Source organism: Palaemon carinicauda, chromosome 35 (genome assembly GCF_036898095.1).
Source record: "Palaemon carinicauda isolate YSFRI2023 chromosome 35, ASM3689809v2, whole genome shotgun sequence".
Taxonomy (NCBI): Eukaryota; Metazoa; Arthropoda; class Malacostraca; order Decapoda; family Palaemonidae; genus Palaemon; species Palaemon carinicauda.
This window is the reverse complement of record NC_090759.1, coordinates 17,499,580-17,522,448: the sequence shown is the minus strand read 5'-3', so window position 1 is coordinate 17,522,448 and position 22,869 is coordinate 17,499,580. Positions and strand designations below refer to the sequence as shown.

The 22,869-nt window shown below is 44.8% G+C and overlaps 2 protein-coding genes across 3 annotated transcripts in view; one reads left to right on the top strand and one right to left on the bottom strand.

The window, feature by feature from the left end:
* Positions 1-22,869, bottom strand: part of LOC137627644 (uncharacterized) — a 598,615-nt gene that overhangs the window by 136,272 nt on the left and 439,474 nt on the right. The window lies entirely within an intron of this gene.
* Positions 1-22,869, top strand: part of LOC137627642 (ras-related protein Rab-13-like) — a 35,010-nt gene that overhangs the window by 11,525 nt on the left and 616 nt on the right. The window contains exons 2-4 of one of the 2 annotated variants that reach the window (XM_068358782.1): positions 10,727-10,907; positions 11,238-11,321; positions 11,921-12,046. In XM_068358782.1, the coding sequence (XP_068214883.1) occupies positions 10,727-10,907; positions 11,238-11,321; positions 11,921-12,005 (350 nt within the window). In that variant the 3' untranslated portion in view covers positions 12,006-12,046. Of the gene's footprint in view, positions 1-10,726; positions 10,908-11,237; positions 11,326-11,920; positions 12,047-22,869 lie in introns of both variants that reach the window. The other variant, XM_068358781.1, reaches the window with a different exon arrangement.

The following is a 22,869-nucleotide window of genomic DNA, read 5'->3' as shown; positions in this document are numbered from 1 at the left end:
TCCACGAAGTCGTGAATCCGTGATGGTCGAACCGCGAAGTAGCGAGGGCTCACTGTACTTCTCTATTAAACGATTCCACTAAGCCATTAGCTGAAGGCCTATATGCGGTCACTGAAAAGTGTTCAGTTTTCACCAAGTCCGTAACCCATTTCACCACCTTATTTATAAACTCGAGACCATTACCACTTATCAAAATTTTCGGGCCAACAAACCTGGTAATGAAAGAGCACAGCGCCTGGGCTTAATGAATTTGCCGATTTATCCAACATTGCGTAAGTATGAGTGTACCGAGTAAATGCATCCATAAATACACATATTTTTATGTTGTGTTAAATCAGTAGGAAATGGTCCTACCACATCCATACTCACTCTATAAGATTTAATAGGAACCACAGGCCACTTTCTGGCTTCTGGTACAGTGTTTTTATGTTCTTTGAAACTTACAAGCATGACAACTTTTTAAATAATTCTCTATAGATTTTTTCATTCCTAACTAAAAGAAGGATTCACGTGTTCTCGTTAATGTCCTATCAATCCCTGAATGCCCTGCATATGGACTTGCATGCACAATGTGGATGGCTCGATTAATTAAAGAGGGAGGAAGAACTACCCGTGCACAAAATTCCCCTCCTCTCTTCTCGTAAGCACAATACAAGATATTTTCCATAAAAAAATTCTCACAAGGCACATTCAGAAATGACGGATAACTCTCCGATTTCACTTTCATCACTGCTCGCACTCTTTCCATCCATTCGTCTTTTTTCTGTCCCAACCTCCCAAGTCAATCAAACCTGCATCATCGTCAGGGCATTCATTCTGGATATCCCTGGTCATGTCCTCGGCCACCCACATATATTCACCTTCACCGCTCATATCTCTCTCTGTCTCTCTCCCTAATATCTGCAACTCTCTCTCCACTCCCGTATTCTTAATGCTCATCGGGAGAATTCACGTCTCGTTCTCTATTTTCTCTATTTTGATGGGGGTCTTCAATATTTTGGTTACGTTCTTTGTTCCTCTTTTGTGCCTTAGTTGTTACTCCTATTACTGCATCTCTAGAGAGAGCATCAGCTACCTTGTTAGCTTTACTTTCTATGTGGTGAAAAGCCTTTAAATTAAATTCTAATAATCTCTCAATCCATCTCTCTTGTCGAGATGTCAAATCCCCTTGGAAAAATAGGTCACGTAAGGGGCGATGATCACTTAGCAACTCAATCGACTTGCCTAATAAAAAGAACTGATGCCTCTCTAGAACCTAAAGAATAGCCAAAGCCTCTTGATCGAATGTACTATAATTCTTTTCCGCCCCTTTTAATGCCCGGGAAGCAAAAAAAAATTGGTTGCTCTCGTTGAGAAACTACGTCACCTATAGCTACACTACTTGCATCTGTTGTCACTAAAAACGGGAGATCAAATCTAGGATATGCGAGTAAGTCATTGCTATTTAACGCAGCTTTTAAATGGTTAAAGGCCCTTCCTTCTTCCACTCCTCAATTCAATACTTCTTGTTTCTTTAAAGGATCTAAGGGTCTCACTATCTCTCCAAAACCTCTTATGAATTTACGATAATACCCAGCAAGCCCAAGGAATCCAGCTACTTCCTTACAGTTACGTGGCCTGGAGAAATCTCTAATAGCTGCTACTTTACTGGGGTAGGGTTGGATACCTTCTGGGGTTATTATGTGACCTAAAAATTTGACGTTTACAGAAAAATTTGCACTTTGACAAATTTATTTTTATACCATTACGTCGCAATGCTTGTAAAACTTTACGAATATTATTATTATATTCTTCGGCCGTTTTCCCGGTAATTAAAATATCGTCTAAATAAACAAGAACATTATGGCCAATTAAGGGAGACAAAACCGCCATCATTACTCTGGAGAAGTGACGTGGAGCATTTTCGACACCGAAAGGAAGAAAAACTGAAATAGTTGATCGTTAGCTATAAATGCCGTTTTACATTTACTCTCGTCCTGAATGGGTATTTGATAGTATCCATATTTTAAATCAACAGTTGTAAAATATTTACTATTGCGTACCTTCACAAGTAATTCTTCGATCGAGGGCAATGGAAATGCATTGTCCTTAGTGACTGCATTCAACTTCCTATAATCAACACACAATCTTACTGAGCCATCCTTTTTCCTAACAGCTACAATTGGAGAAGCCCAGGGGGATTAGCTCTCCTCAAATATCCCTTGTTCCCTTAATTTATTAATTTCCCTTTCTATCTCTCCCTGGAAATGAATGGGTACCTTATAAGGCTTTCACCTGATCGGCTCCGTCTGCCCAGTTTTAATGCTAAAGGGAAATCAATCAATCCTCCTGGGTAGCTCATCTCCAATTGCAATTACATCGGAATAATTATTGACAATGTCACTAACTACAGGTTGATATTCTGACGGACATAGTTTTCAACCTTGCATAATCAAATTCTGAGTGCGTTTGTTTGTGCGGGCTGGAGTTGTGGCTCCCAACATCCCATTATTAGCAATTTCACTCAACTAATTCACACACTTAACTAATTCACAATCACTTCCTAACAAAACACTTTTATTTGACAAAGTAACTATCGCTATATCAGCTCTGTTCTCTCTTATTTTTGATAACCCCTCTAAAATCATGTGTGCCCAATTGTCATGGGGTTTAACAACGACCTTGGTTCCTTCCGGAAGAGGGTAACACGGGGTCACTGATATGTTCATAAGTGTCTGGGGAGACAACACTTCTCCTCTCTCAGGTACAGCTGTTACCTTACTTAAATGTCTCTCTTAGTTAACACAAGCACTTATGTACTCTCTCATGACTTTCTATCAGCAAAATGTACCCTCCTGCTTTTACTGTTATTGTATCTTTTCCCCCAAAAATGCATATTTGATTATTAGAGATGAAATCTATCCCTAAAATAGCCTCGATTCCTGAAATTCGCAAGGTGGGCAAGACAAAAAAAATCATGTGTAAACTTCACAGATCCCACCTTAAAGTTGACGATCGTTGTATGGTTTATACATATTTTATTTCCTCCTGGTGTGTCAAGGACTAGGGATGCCGTTGACTGTAGTAGGTTTGAGGAGAATCTTTTTTCAATCAGTGAAACGCTGGCTCCTGTTTCGATCAGCGCTCGAATGGATTTATCTGGCAGGTCAATCATGACTGCTAACATCCCTAGACGGCCATTACGATATATGGGGCACGGGCCAATAACCTCAGCTGCAATGCCGCTGCTCCCTAGTGTTGCAGGGGTACCGATGAAGGTCCCAGTGCCTGCTCTAAGTCTGTTGTCGACGGGAACGCCTTCTCGGCTGCTGTTTCTGATATCATGCGGGGGTGGGGGGGCATCGATCTCCCTCGTCTTGCCCTTCCTCTGTTTCCTTTTCCTCGAATGTTGGGTGGGGGAAGGTGTGGGTGTGCCACAGCCCGCCCGCCATCGGCGTTTTTTACTGGGCACTCTCGAGATAGATGACTTTAGGCCTGACAAGTGTAACAGCAGGGGGATCCTTGGGTGGGGCACTCAACTCGTCGGTGCCCCTCTTCCGCATACTGCCAGCATCTGAAGACACTTCTAACCTGCTGACTGTGTTCTCCCCTCTCCCACTTTGGGGGTTGACAAGTGCCTCTCATGGCTGCCAACTTCTCGGAATTGGGCCAGTTATTCCCAGTAATTTTTTCTTCTGGCAAACTGTCTAAAATGTTTTGTATCATGCTCACTGCGTCTGCTAATGAGCGATTGTCATCAAACAAATAACCACACATATACGGGTTTACTAATCTGCGAATATGTTTACGGGCAATTGATTTTTTATCATCTGGGAGATTGGCACTGGGTAGCAAACGAATCGCAATCGCGAAAAATGCGAGTTGCAAAACTAAGAACGGATACACACTCCCGAATTTTGGGTTTGTAATTTTCTTATATGTCCCCCTTTCTCGCATCAGGTAAGGCATACTTCTCAATTAAACGTCGTTTTATTTCAGTATAACTTCTTGAACTGTCTTGTGGCCAACACATTACCTCCATTGCAGGAGCATCTTTCTGCATTCTAATCGTTTGAATAGCTTTTTCTCTTTCCGACCACCTATATGTGGCTGCTTCAAAGTCTCTCAAAAACACTTCAGTCGATTGAAACCCTTCATTGGACCGTTGATCATCAAAAGGCCTAACACTTGCCTGGAGTTCTGGAAACTTTCGAACTACGATTTGCGTGTTTTCACTCGGCTGTGCATGTGTACTTTCACTTGTGTACGTTTGAACTTCGTTTATGTACGTCGGATATGCTGTAATTGTGCGCCGCTCCTCTTCTCGTTCAACCAAGATTCTGTTCATCAACTGTTGTTAAGTTATCTAACTTATTTTGCCATTCTTGCGTTCTAATTTCCTGTCTATATTCTTCATCGGGAACGCTATATCCCACCGAACCTTCGTTCTCATCTCCTACAGCAGCAGCGTCTGCTATGTTAGTCCTTGTGTATCTAGGCATCTTGAACTTTTATTTTACTGGCTCTAAGTACAACTTTGCACACAGCATACACAGACATACTTTTACACCTGACACCAATATGTCCCATGTTGACGGATAATGAGACATCGGAACATGGGTTTTTTCACTTTAAGACACAAGGTTCGTAAGTACACTACACACAGCTAACACTCTCAGGCGAGAGCCTTGTCTACTCGAGCGCTCAAAGGCAACTAACTACCATTCCCTATCAAAATGCAATCTAGCTACAACTACATGATGAATAGTTAGATTTTGTGGAACATTTACCTTGGTGTACAACACATATCTTCATACAAGAATTAGGACATTATATATATATATATATATATATATATATATATATATATATATATATATATATATATATATATATATATATATATATATATATATATATATATATATTTCCATTTTAGATTAGGAAGGTACTGTTGCATATAAATATCAAGGTTCTAAAGGAAAAGATGCTTGAAAATATGAAATCAAGTAATGTGGTAAAAAAAAGCGGAGTCTTTCAGTCGAGAAACATGCCAAGCACCATTTTGGGACAAAATAGTTTTATTTTATTTTTCGTGGGTTTTATCCTTGTACATCACATTCCCATCGAGAAACATGCCAATAGCACCCTCCAATATGGTCTATTTATTGTTCAAACCCACCCTATTATCACCTCTGTTGCAAATGTCACTTGGACTACTTTCTCGAAGCACCAAAAACGAGACGTAGTTCTGTGAAGTAACATGACACCTCCAGACTCACGGTAACTTATGGTGCTTGGCTGGTAGCTTTTGTTCAGTCGAGAAAGATATGTGTGACGTCACAGCGCCTTCGACCAATCAGCTTCGCTGTACAGCGTCACTCACCGGAGTAAAACGTAAACAACACGTTGTGATTGCCAGATCGTCTGATTATTTTCCCAATTTCGTTATTAATAATAAGTGTTGTGCTTTAATAAGATTATCAATATGACGGGAAAGCGTCGTGGTCTGTTTGAGGGCAAAAAAGAGAAGGGTAAACAGTTATTAACAAAGAAAAAGCTAGTGAGAGAAAGTGATGGAAACCCTAACACAAAGAAAGTGTGTGGAGAGGTTCTAGCAAAAGTGCATAAGCACATTCAGATGTTACCAGTTTGTACTAACCATTACTCACATGCCTCAAACCCAAACAAACAGTGCCTTGAATCTCATGAGTCAATAAGTAGTCTGTACAGAATGTATGTACTTTGGATGCGACGTTGTAACCCAAGAGTCCAACTTGTAAAAGAGAAGTTTTACGACAACATCATTAGGACCCACTACAACATTGGTTTTCGGCCAACCAAAAAAGACTCTTGCAAGGTCTGTGAACTTCTGACTGTTGCGATTCAGAATGCCAAAAGGGAGCAGAAGGATGTCACTGTCTACCAAGCACAGCAAAAAAAACACTACCAAAAAGTTAAGTCGGCCAGTGATACCATGAAAGCTGCCAAGAATCTTGACGCAGACTGGGCTTGTCTTGCTATGGACTTGCAGCAGACAATGCCAGTACCCCGTCTGTCAGTAGGCCAAGCCTACTACAAGCGGAAGTTGTGGCTATATAATTTTTGCATTCATGACCTCAAGCTTCAAGAATCCTACATGTTCCTGTGGGATGAGACCACTGCCTCAAGAGGTTCCATTGAAATCAGCAGCTGCCTACTGAAGTATCTGCGGACTCATTGTTTATCCAAAGCGGACCATCCAAGGAAGATGAAAATCTTTGCAGATAATTGTGGTGGCCAAAATAAAAATTTCACCCTAGTGTGTATGCTTCTTCGGTTGGTTCATGAGGGTCACTTCGACCGGATTGAGCTGTGTTATCTGGTATCCGGTCATTCATACATGGCCTGCGACCAGTCTTTTGGTGTAACTGAGAGGGAATTGCGAAATTATGACTGCATCTACAACATAGATGAATACACTCATGCCATTGCTAATGCCCGTAAGAAGAAGAGGTTCCCCGTCTACGCGATGAAATGCCAAGATTTCATCAACTTCGGAATTCTCTCCACAATAGGCGTAAAGAGGCTTCCTAAAGGGAAACAATTTAGTAATGCTTCAGTCATTGCCGTGACTTCAGAGTACCGCAACGGGTACCTTGTCAGGGAAATTCATGATATGCCTGATGATCATGCAGTTAAAGTCAGTCTAGCAAGATGTGGCACTTCTACCAGCTTTGACCTATCCTCTGTAGAGCTGCCAGTAATGTACGAACAGGAACGGATTATTGAAAAGGATAAGTTGCAGGATCTATCTGACCTAAGTTAGTATATTTTCTATGCGGAGGGTGCGTGGATCAGAGATCTTGTCACACGCCAGAAGGAGCTTTACAACTCTCAGGTAAAGCAGCCTGAACCTGAGCTGATCATCCCTGATGACCCTCATGACGATCAGATCTTTGACGTCTATGATTCTGTTCGGTTTTATCCTTCTGCTCCTGGTCCCAGTAGTCAGTAGTTTTTCTGCTCACTGACCCATCGTTGACGACTTTTGGCCTGCCACTGGACTACTCTTATGGACATTCTTCAAAGAAAGACACCTGGATTATCTTCACACACATGATGCATCTGCTGGTGGTGAGTGTAACCATTTTTTTCCCCTCATTCATTCATTATTTTCCATCAATATCCATCATTGTGCAGTCAAACTCATCCATGTTCTTTTGGTATAAATTTTTTGAAGTTGCATCAGGCAGCTGACCCCTCTCATTATACTATTTTTTTTCCCCTTTTTACTCATTTATGCATTTTTGTGTATTATTGTGCCAAATTATAAGAATTTTTTTTATCAATGTTTTATTATGTAGGAAATTTGAGGGGTCATTAGTCAACTGACCCCAGCATATTCATGTTAAAACATTACAAAACACATTACAGACATATTTCATGCATAGTTAGAATATTTAATACAACAAACTTTCGTTTATAACCCATTTACTGGCTTATAAAGGGGAAAATGCATACAAAATTAAGGGGTTAGGTTAGCTTTTCCCACAACTGACAAAAAACTGTGCATTGTATTGAAAATATTTTAGGTTAACTGTGTTCTGCATAAAATTCGCTACTATTTATAACAAATATGAAACTCCTAGCTATTATATTTACCGAGTAATTCGCGATTGAAAATTGGCAATTTTCAATCGCGATTTCTGACACTTTTTAAAAATGGCGCTTGGCATGTTTCTCGACTGAAAGACTAATATGGTTTACTACAATTTTTTTTTTTTTCAAATTTCAGAAATTGCAACATCCCCTGAGAATAGATTTCTTTGTCAGGCAAGGGATGTTAAGTATTATTTGCTGACATTGGGGGTAATGTTTATTTGTTTTGTGAGTTTAGGTTGTCAAATCATCCTTGTTCCGTAACTGAAATACAAACCACGCTATTTAATATGGGTTATTACTTCGGCGTAGCTGAAATGACGAGCCATTAGAATTTTAACGAGGGTTTACTACCTCACCGCTAGTTAGCGGGGGCTGGGAAGGGTAGCTTGCTACCCCCCCCCCCTCACACACACCTGTGGATACTTCACTTTGCTTTTGGCTTGGGTGATGAACAGACGTGTCTGCTCTCACCCTCACTTGACCTCAAACCTCTGCAGGTAAACCATGCTTCCTTGTGTTCCTAGTATTAAGGTTAATACTGTCACGTCCCCATATCCTGATGAGGTGGTATTGGGAGAGTCCTAGCCTAGAATTCCATCTGAAGAACTCCAGGTCAACTTCCTAGGAGTCACGCTTCTCACCTTCACACACAGCTTATGTAGGCCACAGCAGTTGCACAGCAAGGCTAGCGAGGTGCAGGGACTCCTTATTTCCTGAGTACTTACACACTCAAATATTGGGTCCGTGTGCAAAGCCAAAGTCAGTATGTCAGGGACTTACCACCTTTCCTAAGGGGTGAGTCACCCATATTAAATAGCGTGGTTTGTATTTCAGTTACGGAACAAATGACAAATTCGTAGATAATTTGTATTTTTCCTAACTAAACAAACCTTAGCTATTTAATCAAACTTGCTCGCCAGCCCTGTCCCCCGTGAAGTCCTACCTCTAAGCAAAGTGAAGTATTCACCGGAGTGTGTGAAGGGGGGGGGGGTAGCAAGCTACCCCTCCCTACCCCTCGCTAACTAGCGGTGGGGTAGTAAACCCTCGTTAAAATTCTAATGGCTCTTCATTTTAGCTACGCCAAAGTAATAACCCATATTAAATAGCTAAGGTTTGTATAGTTAGGAAAAATACAAATTATCTTCGAATTTGTCATTTTGTCTAGTGCTAAATATTTTCTAGTTCAAGAATTTTGTACAGAGGCTCACAAGGAGTTGCATGCAAGTCAGACGAGAGACTTGAAGATTAGTGCATATCAGAAGTGCAACTACATTACTGAAATTATTTAAGACTTTGTTAAGAATTTTTACCTACAGCTCTGAACATATTAAATCTCGGTATTCACTAAACATTCTTACAAAATATGGGTTTTATCAAAATTACTGGAATTTAGGTGCACTAGCAGCTGCTGGGGGTGTGCTGTAATAAAAGCTGGGTTTCCTTTAGTTTCACTGATTGATTATTCCCGACATATTTAGAAACACCATCCGGGGCATTTCATTATAACCTTGGCTGTAATAGTTTGGTACTGAAGCACTAGACGAAGAGGTGTCTGGTGTATACATGAATATTTTTTAAGACTTTAAATTTCTTATCTCTTTCTTTCATGACCCACTTATAGCAGAGTCAGTCAGTAAAGTGATCATAGGGGAGGTTCATAGAAATAAATCTAGTTTTAATGATGAAATATATTTTTATATTCTCCTGATGTTCATATACATACCCACCCTCCTTCCCACTTAACTAATGATATCAAGAGGATAAGGTATTAGCTGGTACCAAGTGCGCTGATGTGACCAAGCCTCGCCTTGAGTTACCGTTAGTCATCAAATTTTTCTTTCGTGGGCAAGAGGGAAGAAAAATTACTTTAAACTAATGTCACTATTGAATCAGCTTCAAGGCCAAATCAATATGAACATCAAGTAATAACCATATAGTGTAAATAAATATTATTTACCTTAAATTTTTGCAATATTACATATATGTTCCAGAAAGGAAGGGAAGAGAGCACTATATGAGATTAGACGAGAGCAGGAAAAGCACCTGGTATGGATAGTGCAAGGGCTGAGATGTTGAATGAAAGGGGTTGTGACTTGGCTGGATTGGTTGGCAAGATTGGAAGTTTCAGGTTGTCAATAGTGCCAGTGGACTGGATATGTGCATGTATTGTTCCATCATACAAAAGGGCAAAGGTGTGCATTAGTTTTGTAATTCTAGGGGTATTAGTTTATTGAGTGTGGTTAGCAAAGTGTATGGTAGTGTTAATAGGATTAAAGATAAAATGGAAAAGGTAGGGGATATATAGATCAGATTTTTATAGTTAGCCAGATACGAGGTATATTTTGCATTCATGGATCTGGAGAAAGATTGAGTTGATAGAGATGCAATGTAGAATGCGATGTGGTTATATGGAATTGTTGAAGGGTTGTTGCAAGCAGTGAAGTTTATACATAGGCAGTAAAGTGTGAAATTGGGATAAGGAATGAAATGAGTGGTCTCCCGTGAGAGTGGAGCTGAGAAGGGATGCGTGATGTTTCCATGGTTGTTCAATTTGTTTGTTGATGGAGCTATAAGATAGGCAAATGCTCGAGTGCTTGGTTGAGGATTGAAATTGATAGATGAGAGTGATCATGAGGGGGTATCTCGGAGAATGATGTCTTTCTGAAGCTTGTGGAAGGGATGGCAGGTACAGTTGGACACAGGCATTCCTAGTACACCTCGCTCTGAGGAATTGCATCCAGCCACACCTTCACTGCACGGCGAGCACCTGTGTTTAGCTCTGCTAAACACATCTGCAATCTCTCCCTACACTATCTGTTTGGTTACACACCACATTAAGGTTGCACTAGGGTGTACTTCTTAGGAACTCCTGTGCCAAACTCTACATCCTCATAATGTCAGTGGCATTTTCAAAAGTTCATATTGGAAGCTGGCTTCCTTACTCATGTTTATAAAGATATATACAAATGATAACTTTTATAATTAGGACATTTGTTATTTTTTCATTAAGTTAGTAATTTAATTCATCTTACTCCAATGGACATAAATAACCATTTATGGTGCTAGATAATTACCAAGCATTTATTCAACTTTACTCCCTTAGGATGTGATTTTAAGAGTCGAGAGCTTGATGCCAATGGCCAGAAGGTGCGACTCCAGATATGGGACACAGCAGGTCAAGAAAAGTCTTTCAAGATAACATCGTCCTACTACAGGGGAGCAAATGGAATTTTCCTCATATATGATGTAACCAGTGAGAAAAGTTTTCACAATATAAAGGAATGGTAAGCTGTAAGCAACTTCTTGTAGAAATAAAAACTGATGTAATATATTGAAATCAATACATTTATTAAAATTACTAGAAATTATCAATGATAATATTAATATTTATAATTTAACCCAGTGTCTTTAGTAAACCTAAAACAGATTGCCTTCATAGAATCAAGTCACAAATTATAGAAAAGTATATAGAAAGAGTTTAAAACATTCAGTGATAAATATAAGTGTAAATCCCAGTGCCCAAGCCTTGCATGTTAAGTAAGTGCATCCCAATGTTGCACACACTTCATTTGCACTTGGTTAATTTACAATTTTTTTTCTTGACTCGATTACAGGATGAAGAATATATTGGAGGTATCAAAAGAAGGTGTTAGGGTTATTCTTCTTGGAAACAGTTGTCATCTTAGGAACGATGAAAGGCAGGTAGGAGAGAGATGGATTATTCTAGTGACAAAAAACCATTGTATTAAAAAAGACACAAGCATATTTTTGTTAAATGTTATATAACATAGGTGCTACAAAATTTAGATTATAAATTTTTTTTGATTCTCTAGACCAATGACTTTTTGTCAAAAATTATTGTTTACATTACACCAAACCAATCCCATAATTCATATTGTTTCTTACTTGAGATTGTAAACTCCATTATTCAAAAAACAGAAACAAGCAAGTTGTATTTTCAATACCTGCAAATACCTTCAGAATTCCTTAAGTGACTCTGTTATGATTACTAGAATTGTAATCAAAATATGGATTTTGTGACAAAAATTTGTACCTGAGCCATGACAGTAAAATATTATCAATTAACTTTAAGCTTTAAGATCATTTCATAGCACAACCTCCTTTTATGGTTTAGGGAAAACAAACATATGCTTCTCCATTTTCAAATTTTCGGCAATATTCCCCATCAAATCATCAAGTGCAATACTGTATACAAATATAAATCTTGAGAATTATATGATCAAGAAACACAACGTTTGAGGTTTTAAGAGAGAATGTTTTATCTGACATTTTGCAGGTTTCATGGGAAAGAGGTCGCTTGCTTGCCCAAGAGTTTGATGTTCAATTTTTTGAAGTCTCAGCCCATACAGGAACTAATATAAAGGAAGCTCTGCAAACTATTGTTAATGATATTTTAGCAAAGGTTTGTACTTTAATTCTAACTAAAGTTTTGATATTTTTAGTGATATGTTAATGTAAAATATAAAGTGTGTGAAATGCAAATCATAATACCTCTAAGAAGAACTTTCAAATCTTGAAATACTATTTCACTATGACATGGTTTCTTCCAATTGTAAGAGAGGTGAAAAGATAATTTTCTAAAAGTCTAATGTTCTGATGAGGGCAACATGGTATATTGATTATTCAATCACTGCACTGTACAGTAGTACCTTGGTTTACATGTTTAACTCGTTCTGGGAGCGACCTCGCAACCTAAAATACTCAATTGCTTTTACCCAAATACTAACTCTTGTCCTTTATTAGGAGTATGTTCTCAGCTTAGCTGGAGCTTCGGCTGTCAAAATTTATAACGAGATTTTAAGCACCAGAGTATACTGTACAAACATAGTTCCGGTGTTGTCAACTGGCTGTTTTAATTTTTTGTTTCTTCTAGTTTGTGGTTAGCAGTTCATTGTACGCGAAGGAATATAAGGATGACAAAAGAGTTTGCAGTTTTCCCAATAACTGTAGCAGACTGAGTCTTTTTGTAACCTGCTGACATACACTTTTTGTTTGATAACAATATTTCCGTTGCTGTTTAATCCCTTGCTAATGTGTAGTAGTGACAACGATGGCATCACAACTTAGGAATGAAATGTCGTTGCACATCGTTAATAGAAGAACTTCAGCTTTCCTTCACCTCTGTTGACCTTCATCTTTTAGCGCAAACGGCATGTCCACACATTCGTTGGATTAGAACACACTAGTAGATGGATGAATGAAAAGGATAACACCCTTTTTCCCCTTTTTGGAGGATTACTCCTTTAAGACCTATCGGTAGGACTTACAGATTATTGACTCCTACTATTTCTTACCCCTTGGGAGAAACAGGGTTGACCATACCTTCTCTCTGAACGAATAAAGAGAAGGCGAGATTGTGCGCTACCACTGTGTCTGCTCGTGCACGTCTAAGAGAGCACCACCACATTTATTATTCCTTTGGGAATGCCATCTCGCCTGTTTGCGATTGCACTCTCTTATGGAAGCGCTTCTTTTCATGTTCGTGATCACTCACTCTAAGCTGCGCTACCTCACATGCTTGTTATTGAGCACAACTAGGAAAGCACCCTCTCACCTGCCTGCGAATGATTGTGTGCCATCTCACCTGCTCACACTCACACACAACCTAACCTGCTCGTTATTGCTCACCACCTAAACTACTGGTGTTGTCGCTCATCACACCACAGAGTGATCCGCTAGGTCTTTTGTTGGCACTGTTGATCGGCCATGAAGAACGGCCTTCATCTCTAGCAGATTTATATGGAGGCACTTTTCCGATTCTGACCATAGGCCAGAGGCCCTGTGGTACAGAACGTGCCCCCCCCCCCCCCCTCCTGTTGAGAACTAGACAAGCCAAGGGTGAAAGGTTAACGAGGAGACGTAACCACGATTGGGTTGGAAGCTCTTCTCGTCTGAGGAAAGGGCTTGCGACTCTTCTCAGCCTTGCTATCCTGTCGTCTGATGGAAAGGCCTTATGGAGATTGGTGTCTATAATCATGCCTAGGTGAACCAGTCATTGATTGGGCAGCAGAGCGGACCTCTCAAGACTTACCATGATCCTTAGATCCAGGCAAAGTCGTAGAAGTTTGTCTCGATGTCAAAGAGGGAATGACTCCGCGTCTGCTAGGATCAGGCAGTCATCCAGATAACGGAGGAGACGGAAGCCGATCCTGAGTGCCTATGATGAAATTAGGGTGAACAGTCCAGTGAAACCCTGTGGTGCTGTGGAAAGACCGAAACACGGCACCTTGAACTGGTACTCTTTGTTGTCTATGCTGAATCCTAAGTACTTTCTTGAAGACAGATGGACTGGGATCTGGAAGTACACGGCCTTCAGGTCCAGTAAACACAAGAAGTCTTGCGATTTACTGCCAGTGTGTGTCTGGGGTCTCCATGCTGACCGAAGTATTCTTTAATCTGGACCTCTGCCCACAGAGTTCGCCCCCTAGCTGATCCCACGGCAAGGGTGCTAAATGACACCGGATTCGTTCTCAGGGGAGGTATAGATGATGTGAACAGGAGGCGATATCCCTGACTGCTTACAGAAATTGTCGAGGAAACGGCCGAGTTGCTGTAACCTATCTGCGCAACCTTGTAGGTATCGCGCCACTGGCGGACATGCAGGGGAACTGCCAATCCTAGCGTTTGTGGCCTCTGTTGCCCCTTCTAGGATTCTCCCCACTTAGCCTGGTAGACCGCTGCTGATGACCGCCTCAAATAGCCCGACATCCTCGTTGCTGTACTCGACGAATAGCCCTCCCTCCTCAGGAGGCGCTCGATAAGCTCCACGCGTGAAGACGAAGGGACCGAGGATTCTCGTGGAATCTTTGGAAGTGTGGTTGCCGGAGAAGGTCTGGCCTGTCCGGAAGGGGCCAGGGCGGCTGTTGTGCTAACTCCCTTAGGTCCACGAACCATTCTCTCTCCGTCCACCAGGGCACTACCAAAGTCATCCACAGGTTGTTCGCCCTTCTTACTCTGTTGAGGACCAGCCTGAGCATCCCGAAGGGGGGAAAAGCATACACGTCGAGATTGTCCCAAGGATGTTGGAAGGCGTCCTCAAACGCCACTTTTGGGTCTGGTACAGGAGAACAGAACACGGGGAGTTGTGTGTTCAGCCTTGTTGCGAAGAGGTCCATTACCGGAGAACCCCATTTTTGAATGACGGTTCTGGCTACTTCCGGGTGCAGAGACCATTCGGACCCTACCACTTGCCCCATCCTGCTGAGGCCGTCGGAGAGAACGTTCCTGTTCCCTGGAATGAACCTTGCTGAGATTCTGATCTGCTCCACTTCGGCCCACTCCAGAAGTTCTAACGTGAGGACGCAAAGCTCCTTCGACCTTAGGCCTCCCTGTTTCTTTATGTAAGCTACCACCGTGGCGTTGTCGCACATCAGAGCCACGGTGTTTCCCCGGAGTAGGTGTACGAACTCTTGGCATGCTCTTCGTACTGCCCTCATCTCTAGCACGTTTATGTGCTGGGTCTTCTCTAGGGCCGTCCAGCTCCCTCTTGCTGACTTCCCTAGGAGATGGGCACCCCACCCCTCCTTTGATGCGTCCGTGAACAGGAGCATCCCCGTGGGGTCGGCTGCAACGGGCATCCCTTTGAGGGTGTTTGTCCTGCAGCTCCACCATCCTAGGACTTGTTTCGTCTTCGGGAACACTGGGACCACTCTGTGGGGGGAGTCTGTCTGGTTCCAGCTTTCCTTCAAGTTCCACTGGACCTCCCAGAGCTTTAGCCTGCCCTGGGGACCAGTTTCTCCAACGTCACAAGGTGGCCAACCAGCCTCTGCCAGTCCTTCGCTCTCCTAGGTTGGTTCGTCAGGAAGGGGGACCTGGTCTAAGTTGTTCAGCCTTTCCGAGGAGGGGAAGGCTTTCACTAACCGGGAATCCAGAACCATTCCGAGGTAGGTCATCCTGTGGAAGGTATCAGTTGGGACTTCTTTAGATTGATGGTGATCCCTAGAACGTTGCAGAACCGCAGCAGCTTCGCGCCTTGCTCCTTCAGTACTTTCTCTGAGGCTGAAAGTAACAACCAGTCGTCTAGGTACCGAATCAGGCGAATGCCCTGTTCGTGTGCCCAGACTGAGACCGTCGTGAAGACTTGGGGGACAGTGGACAGCCCGAAGCAGAGGGTCTTGAACTGCAACGTTTGGGTACCCCATTTTACCCGTAGGTACTTCCTGCTGGAGGGATGAACCGGGATTTGGAAGTAAGCATCCTTGAGATCTACTGACATCATGAAGTCCCCTTCTCTCAAGGACGCCAAGACTGACTTCGGAGTGTCCATTTTGAAGTCGGCCTTGCAGACGAACTTGTTGAGGGCTGAGAGGTCTATGACCGGTCTCCACCCTCCTGTCGCTTTCTCCACCAGGAACAGCCTGCTGTAGAACCCCGGACCTGGGTCCTGGACAGGTTCCATTGCTCCCTTTGCTAACATTGCTGAGACCTCTCCCTGCAGAGCTGTCTTTTTCAAGGGGTCCTTGGGGGCTAGCCGCTACGCCTGCTGGTCTGGCATCAGAGGTGGAGGGTCCACTAGGAAGGGCAACCTGTACCCTTCCTTCAGTACTGTCAGGGTCCACGGGTCTGCCCCGTGGTCTTCCCATACTCGCCAAGAATGTTTGAGGCATCCCCCCACCTGAGGCTTCGGCAGGAGTAGGGGGCCTCCCTCCCTATCTTCTGGAGGAGCAGCCTGAACGTCCTCTTCTGGACGCTGCGAACAATGGTCTATAGGAGGCTTGTGTCGTGGCTGATCCCCTACGGGAGGGCTGAGACGACTGGGACCAGGCCGTAGCTGAGCTGTCTCTCCTGGGCTGGCTAAGAGAAGCCCGAGGAGGGCAAGGTGTGTCGGCGGAGGACCTTCTGTACGCCGGCCTTCTGACCGGGTGGGGCCTGGACTCGTACGGGTCCTTCAAATTCCTAACCCTCTCAATCGACTCCTCCGCTGCCTTCAGGGGAAAGATCGCGTCGTCCCACATGGGGAGGCTCCTCAGAGACCTGGCCTCTCTGTCCGGAAGCCTCCTAGTGATCTTGCTCAAGACCGTGTCCCTCCTCCGCATGACCCAGTTGGCGGCCAAAGCTAGCGACTGGTAGGAGAGGAATTTCAGGGCCTTACCTTGAGTAAAGCCTGGGTTTCCGGTACCGTCAGATCGTATGAGGACTGGACGCCCACCAGTCCAGCCAAGAGGAGACTTGACTAAGTCCTTCGATATCTCCTCCATCATGATCGCCTCCGAAGGAGAGAAGCAGATCAGACCCGTCGACGCCCTCTCTTCTGAGGCTCCCTGCATTAACACAGCGAGTGCTGCCTCTAGTGCACAAGCGCCTGCTCGCTGTCCCTCCGGGAGGTAAAACTTACTCTGGGACTTCAGGCCCTGGAGTAGTTTGGAAGCGCTCTGGTTCTTGGGCGCCTCAGCGTGGTTGGCCACGATCCTGTCCACATGGGCTCTACCCAACTTAACGTCCCTCGCTAAAGGGAGAGCCAAGGAGGGGCGCTGCTGGACCGGGGTGTCCACTATCCTATTGAGACTGGAACACCATGAATCTTCGGAGGAGGGCTCCGGCTCGTCCAGTCTGTGGTGGCTCCTGATGAGGCCTATCACCCTCCGATAGGCCAATACCTCCGCTGCCGAATCCTCTCCATGGTCGTCGAGATCTTCCGAAGGGCGCGCTGACGCATGCGACGGGGGTACTCCAACGGAGGACCTCGCACGTGGGGGAGTCCTGGACCGACCCTCTCGTGGGGTTCTCGCTGAAGGATGGGCATTGCCGTCGGGACGGGGGCCTCCGTCCTAGGTCCATCACCCCTTCCGGAGGTCCTCGTATCTGCGGGCCTGCCCGTCGAGGAGAGCCGTAGATCGCACTCGTGACGAGCTAGGTGGGCTTTGGAGGTCAGGACTTGGCTGCCAGACCGAAGGGGCGACTCTTTCCATTGGGCGGATGGAGCCGGAACCTTCGCGGGCTTACGCCTGTCGACTGGAACCTGCCAGGATGAATCCCTCCGTCGGTTGCCACTGCTGCCGGAAGAGTATCTATCCGGGGAGCGCGTCCTCGGACGCCAACTTGAAGGGCCCAGTGCCGCAGCTAACTCCAGCAGCCTGTCGCGATGAATCATCACCCACTCACCGTCCAGGGAGGCACTCTTCTTCCACTTCCTCTTGGGGGATCCTGGGCGCCAACTCTCGTGGCGAGAGCGAGAGCGCAACATCTTCCTGCGGGACTTCTCCCTCCGTCTCCTGAGCTTCCTCAGCGCCTCGTCCTCCAAAGAGCAGGAAAGCTCCTCCACTGAGGAGACCGAAGACTTGTAGGCCCTCTTCGATGACCTCGCCTCCCACGCTGGTGTAGGGGGATTCCTGCGACGCTCCGTGGACGGCGACGCCTGTAGAAACACCTCCGGGAATATGGCCGACGGCCTTGGGGGGGGGGGGGAGCGAGGAGGCTCTCCCGTGGGGGACCAGGTCCCGAAGCCTTCCTCCATCCTCATCGGTGACCTGAAGGGAGTCTTTTTAGGAACCCACGCAGTGGGGTCTGACGGCGGGGAAAACTCCTTCTCGACGTCGCCCTCGACTGCCGAAGTGCCTGAGAAACACGCCCAAGAGGCTGGAGAAGAATTAGGTAGATTTTTCCCCCACATGGGGTCATCTGAGGAGACGTGACCTGCATGCACCAGGACCGACGTCACAACTCCACTATCTTGAAGGTCAGACTCTTGGGGAAGGGCCGCGGGCCTCTTCCCTGCAACGGACTTACCTCGTCCCCTACTCTGGGTAGGAGAGGTTGGAAGGGAAGCTCGGTCCAACGAGACCCGGCGAAGCAAGGGAGGAAGGGACGCTCGGCTTCTTAGGCGACTTCTTCGCCGCCGCCGCCTTTTTGGTGCTATACCGCACCCACTGCACCTCATTCCACGACTCGCACTCCGGACACGTGGCGGAAGGGGAACAAACGCTGCCCCTGCACGAGGAACACAAGGAGTGCAGGTCAACTTCGGGCTTCGTGAGGAACGCTCCATACGATTTACCGGCCATAGGCCCAGGATAACGGCGCAGATGCTCCATGAGGTAGGAGAAAGCACTACGAGACACAAGCACGCACAGGGAAAGCACAAAGAGAAAGCTCAAGGGGACCACGTGGGTACCGCATGAGACACAAAGGGGTCGGGGACACACAAAGTCACACTGGGATTAGGAGAGCGGCGAGATGATATCGCTATGCGATCAGAGAACTTACTGGAGGTCGAGACCTGAGCAAGCATGCACTCTGACCCGGGGTTAGCCTCAGGGCACGTATCACTCCGCCTGAGGTTACCTCTCATAGAAAATGGGTTTAGGGTAAACTACACAAAACTCTGGTCGGATGGGAAGGAGATCCCAGGTACTCCTAAGAAAGTAATTCGAGGTAAGTACTTCGTGTTGGAACAAACATCCTTTTGTAATGCCTGCGCTGCGCAACAGAGTACAGTAGTTGCGTTTAAACACTAGGGACGTAATTATTCCCAAATATCATAAACTCTAGGTCGTCAAGTGGGAGGAGGGTCAGGATTCAGTGCATGGTTGGTCAATGACGCTGCGAATCCAGGCTGAGACGGTATTTGTTGTGACCCTCCATTTGACCTTTCCAGTGCTAATGAAAAGCGCTGGCACACAAGGACAAGCTGCTGCAGTATGTTTAAGATATCTTAAACTCCTCACTGGGCATGATACAGCTGATATGGATCATCAGTTACATAACAAAGACTCGCAATAAGGAAAGCCCCGAATCTAGGATCCGTAGCTGCTAGATTTGGGGTCTTGGCAATAAACTCAGGGTAGAGGCCGAGTGTCCCCTCCCCCCCATCCCCTTGATTGGACGACAGCATACGATAGACCATGAAGTTCACTAACTCTCTTTGCCAAATCTAAAAGCGAGCAGGAACACCTTGTTTCCTTGGAGAGGCTTGGAGGTGGAGAATGCTTCCTCACAGGGAGTGGCCTTGGAACCTGAAACTGCAGGGAGGATGGAAAAGTAACAGACATCAGCTGGTCTTCTTTCAACACCTTCCTAGGACGTTCTGTAAAGATAGGTATGTCAACGTAACTATTCGGAGGTTGTTGGGAGCCTTCTGAAAAGGGGACTGGCCTTCTGCTAGCTGCCGCCGAGGTCGAAGGCTTTTGAGGAAACTCCGTGTTCGTGAAAAGTTCATAAGTGTGCGTGAAATGCGAGCAGGACCATCCAAATCACACGGAGGAGTGCGTGATTCATGAGCAAAGGATGGTAAACGATTAGACTTTAGAGACCTTAGAGGGAGGGCAAACGACGATCATGCACAGAAGATCAACAAGCAGATGATCGTAAGGCGGGAGAACAGCGAGAAGGTGAGCGGCACGATGGCCGGTGATGCTGACGTGATGTTAAACGTTGTGAAGTTGTTTCTCTAGAAGGTGCACGAGGCATTGACGAGCAACACGTAAGAGAGCGGCGCGCGAGAGATTGTCATTTAGGTGAATAACACGTTGGAGATTGTCGCAATGGCGAGAGACGCGCCGGGAAGCATCGTGTAGGTGATCGACAAGATGGCAAGCATCGCGTCGAAGAGTGGTGGCGAGCAGTGCGATGAGATGGAGAGTGACGAGCAGGAGATCACGGCGGCAGAAATCTGCGCTCTGTAGAACGCTGTGCAGGAGTGTGTGTCATCTGGAGTGACGAGACGGTGAACAACATGTTGGAAAGTCTCGCTCTGACGAACGGCGAGCAGAAGAAGAGCGTGCAGCTGGAGACTATCAGCAGGAGAACGCCGGTCAGAAGAGCATCAACGACACACTGGCGAGTGACTATCACGAGATGTTGGGTGACGATGTAGTGGTTTGCGGACTGTGGCCAGAGGTAGCACCCGAACTGCCTAGTGTCCGAATGCCGACCACAACCCGACGGTCACTACACAAAAAATATACAACAGTGGAATACCCAAAAACCTGAGTAACAGTTCAACAGACCGGAGTACTGGGCACCACCCCTTGATTTATACTGGGCAAGGGGACCCAGCTAGAACCTGACTTACCCATTTGCTTCTCCTCCCTTTTGCTTGCTGATCATAAGTACAAGTATAAGAACATTAGGTGAAAGGAAATATTGTTTAATTAAATACGGGACACAGTGTGGGAGGAAAGAATTATGATAAGTTACGGTACTTAAGAGATCTTAAAACAAGAAAATAAAATTTATTTGTACAATCCAAATAGAAAATTAAAGACAAAATTAGCATTCCTTAACGTCAAACTTCAGCAACGGGGTAACAGTGATAAACAAACAGGAAATTTTCTTCCCCCAGGTGGGACACTCATAAGTGTACCTATACAGGCCAAGTCTAAACCAAGGCACACCTAACCGTGTATCTATTTGGGCAAGTACCAGTATGCCATCTATAAAGAACATATAACGGTGAAAAATACAGTACCACAATTTTCCCTAAATCAATACTGTTCTCATCAATCTCCCGTCCACCATTGGGATGCAAAGTCACTTAAACAGTCCTAATTTCTGAAAAGTACAGCCGCATACTATGTCGTACAGGTCTGTGCAGGCCCACCATTACAATGTCTCGAAAAGTTTGTCAACAGCACATTTGAAATCTCTCAATCTTGGAAGGGGTTTTGAATAAGTCTGAATTCATACTAAACTCAAAAGTCACCCTCTTCCTAACATCGGAATTCACTTCTTGGGCCTCTGACCAGATATGCCATTTCCATAGCTCCTGTTAACTATTTAATGTTCATGACACACTCTCATATAGCAACACAGTAGCTTACTTCTAGTTACAAGGTATGTGTATAGAACAGCATCACAGACTAGTACAGACTGATAACAGGAAATATTCTAAATTTGCTCTTCCTTACACTCCCTACTGAGTGTAGGGGCTGCTGTCAATACCTGGAAAGGAACAATAACACATTAAGACATTTTTGGAAAAAGGGGGGCTTGAGGGATACAAAAGAAAAAAAAATAAAATAAAATATATTTCATACACACACAAACCACTAAAGTTTTCTCAGTCACAAACCCTTATATATTGCAACGATCCTGAGGAGACCAACGATCATGAACAGGAGAACGATGATAAGATAGCTATCTCGCAAACTGGAGCGCTGCCTGAAGGATGAACAAAGAACACTGCGATCCCTAGAAGACGAGGAGCTCCGAGGATGATGGGAGGACTCGTCATAATAATAATAATAAAAATTATCATCATCATTATTTTTATAAGTCACAAACAGCACTGGCTGGAACATTGGAAGGCGAGAGATGGGCTTTGTACACAGCCAGCGCTTCAACAGAAGAGACAGCAACAACAGTGGCAGCAGGAATAGTATCCCTCTGAGCACCCCGCTGAAGGAGCTCAAGGAGGACTTCCTTGGATTGAGCGGTACACCTAATGACGGCCAAGCCTGCAACACATCTGAAAGCGAAATAGACTCGCCCGAGTGGGGGCGGCGAAGCCGCTTCTCTTGGGGAAGCAACAATGTCCCCAAGGTTGCCAAGGAGTTAAGCGGTCTACGCTCCTACTTGACCGACCCTTAGAAGTTGGATCGAGGAGCAACTTTGGGACGAGATTGCGGGGTGAGAGAAGTGCGAGGTCTCTTAGCCCTCGAGGAAGACCCCGAAGGTGAAGGGTCTCGATTAAAATTTTCTTTTCGCCAACGCCTCTCCCAACCCTTGTCACAGGTTTCACAACGACGCCCTCTGCAGGTCGGACCAAGGACATGAAGGTGCCACAAGTGCACCCTTCAAGTCCTGGACACATGCATGAGGAGCATCAAGAACAATCACACCTGGAGAGAGAGAGAAAGCAATGGTCTGCATGGCCAAGTCTTAGCGGGAGCAAAGCGGACGCGTCTGTTCTCTCGAGAGCCAAAAGAGAAAAAGTGGTGAAATATCACTGATGTGCGAGCGAATGGGGGTACCCGGTTACCCTGGATAACCCCTCCACCCTCCCACTAACTAGGGGTTAGGTGGTTGCCACCTCGCCGAAAGATAATCCCTATTAAATAGCATTAGGTTTGTTAGTGACGGTACAAAGCATTACTGTTTTCAAAAAATTACCGTGCAATGTGAATCAAAACTTGTTTACTAACCTAAATTTCTCCCTCAGATATGTTTTGTCAATAAATAATAACGGATAAAAAGATTTATACGGTATTGTAATGGTAAGTCTAAATTTAATAACAACACTTGTCGAAGACAACGACAGGAGCTTGTTTTTGGATGCAAGCTGCATAA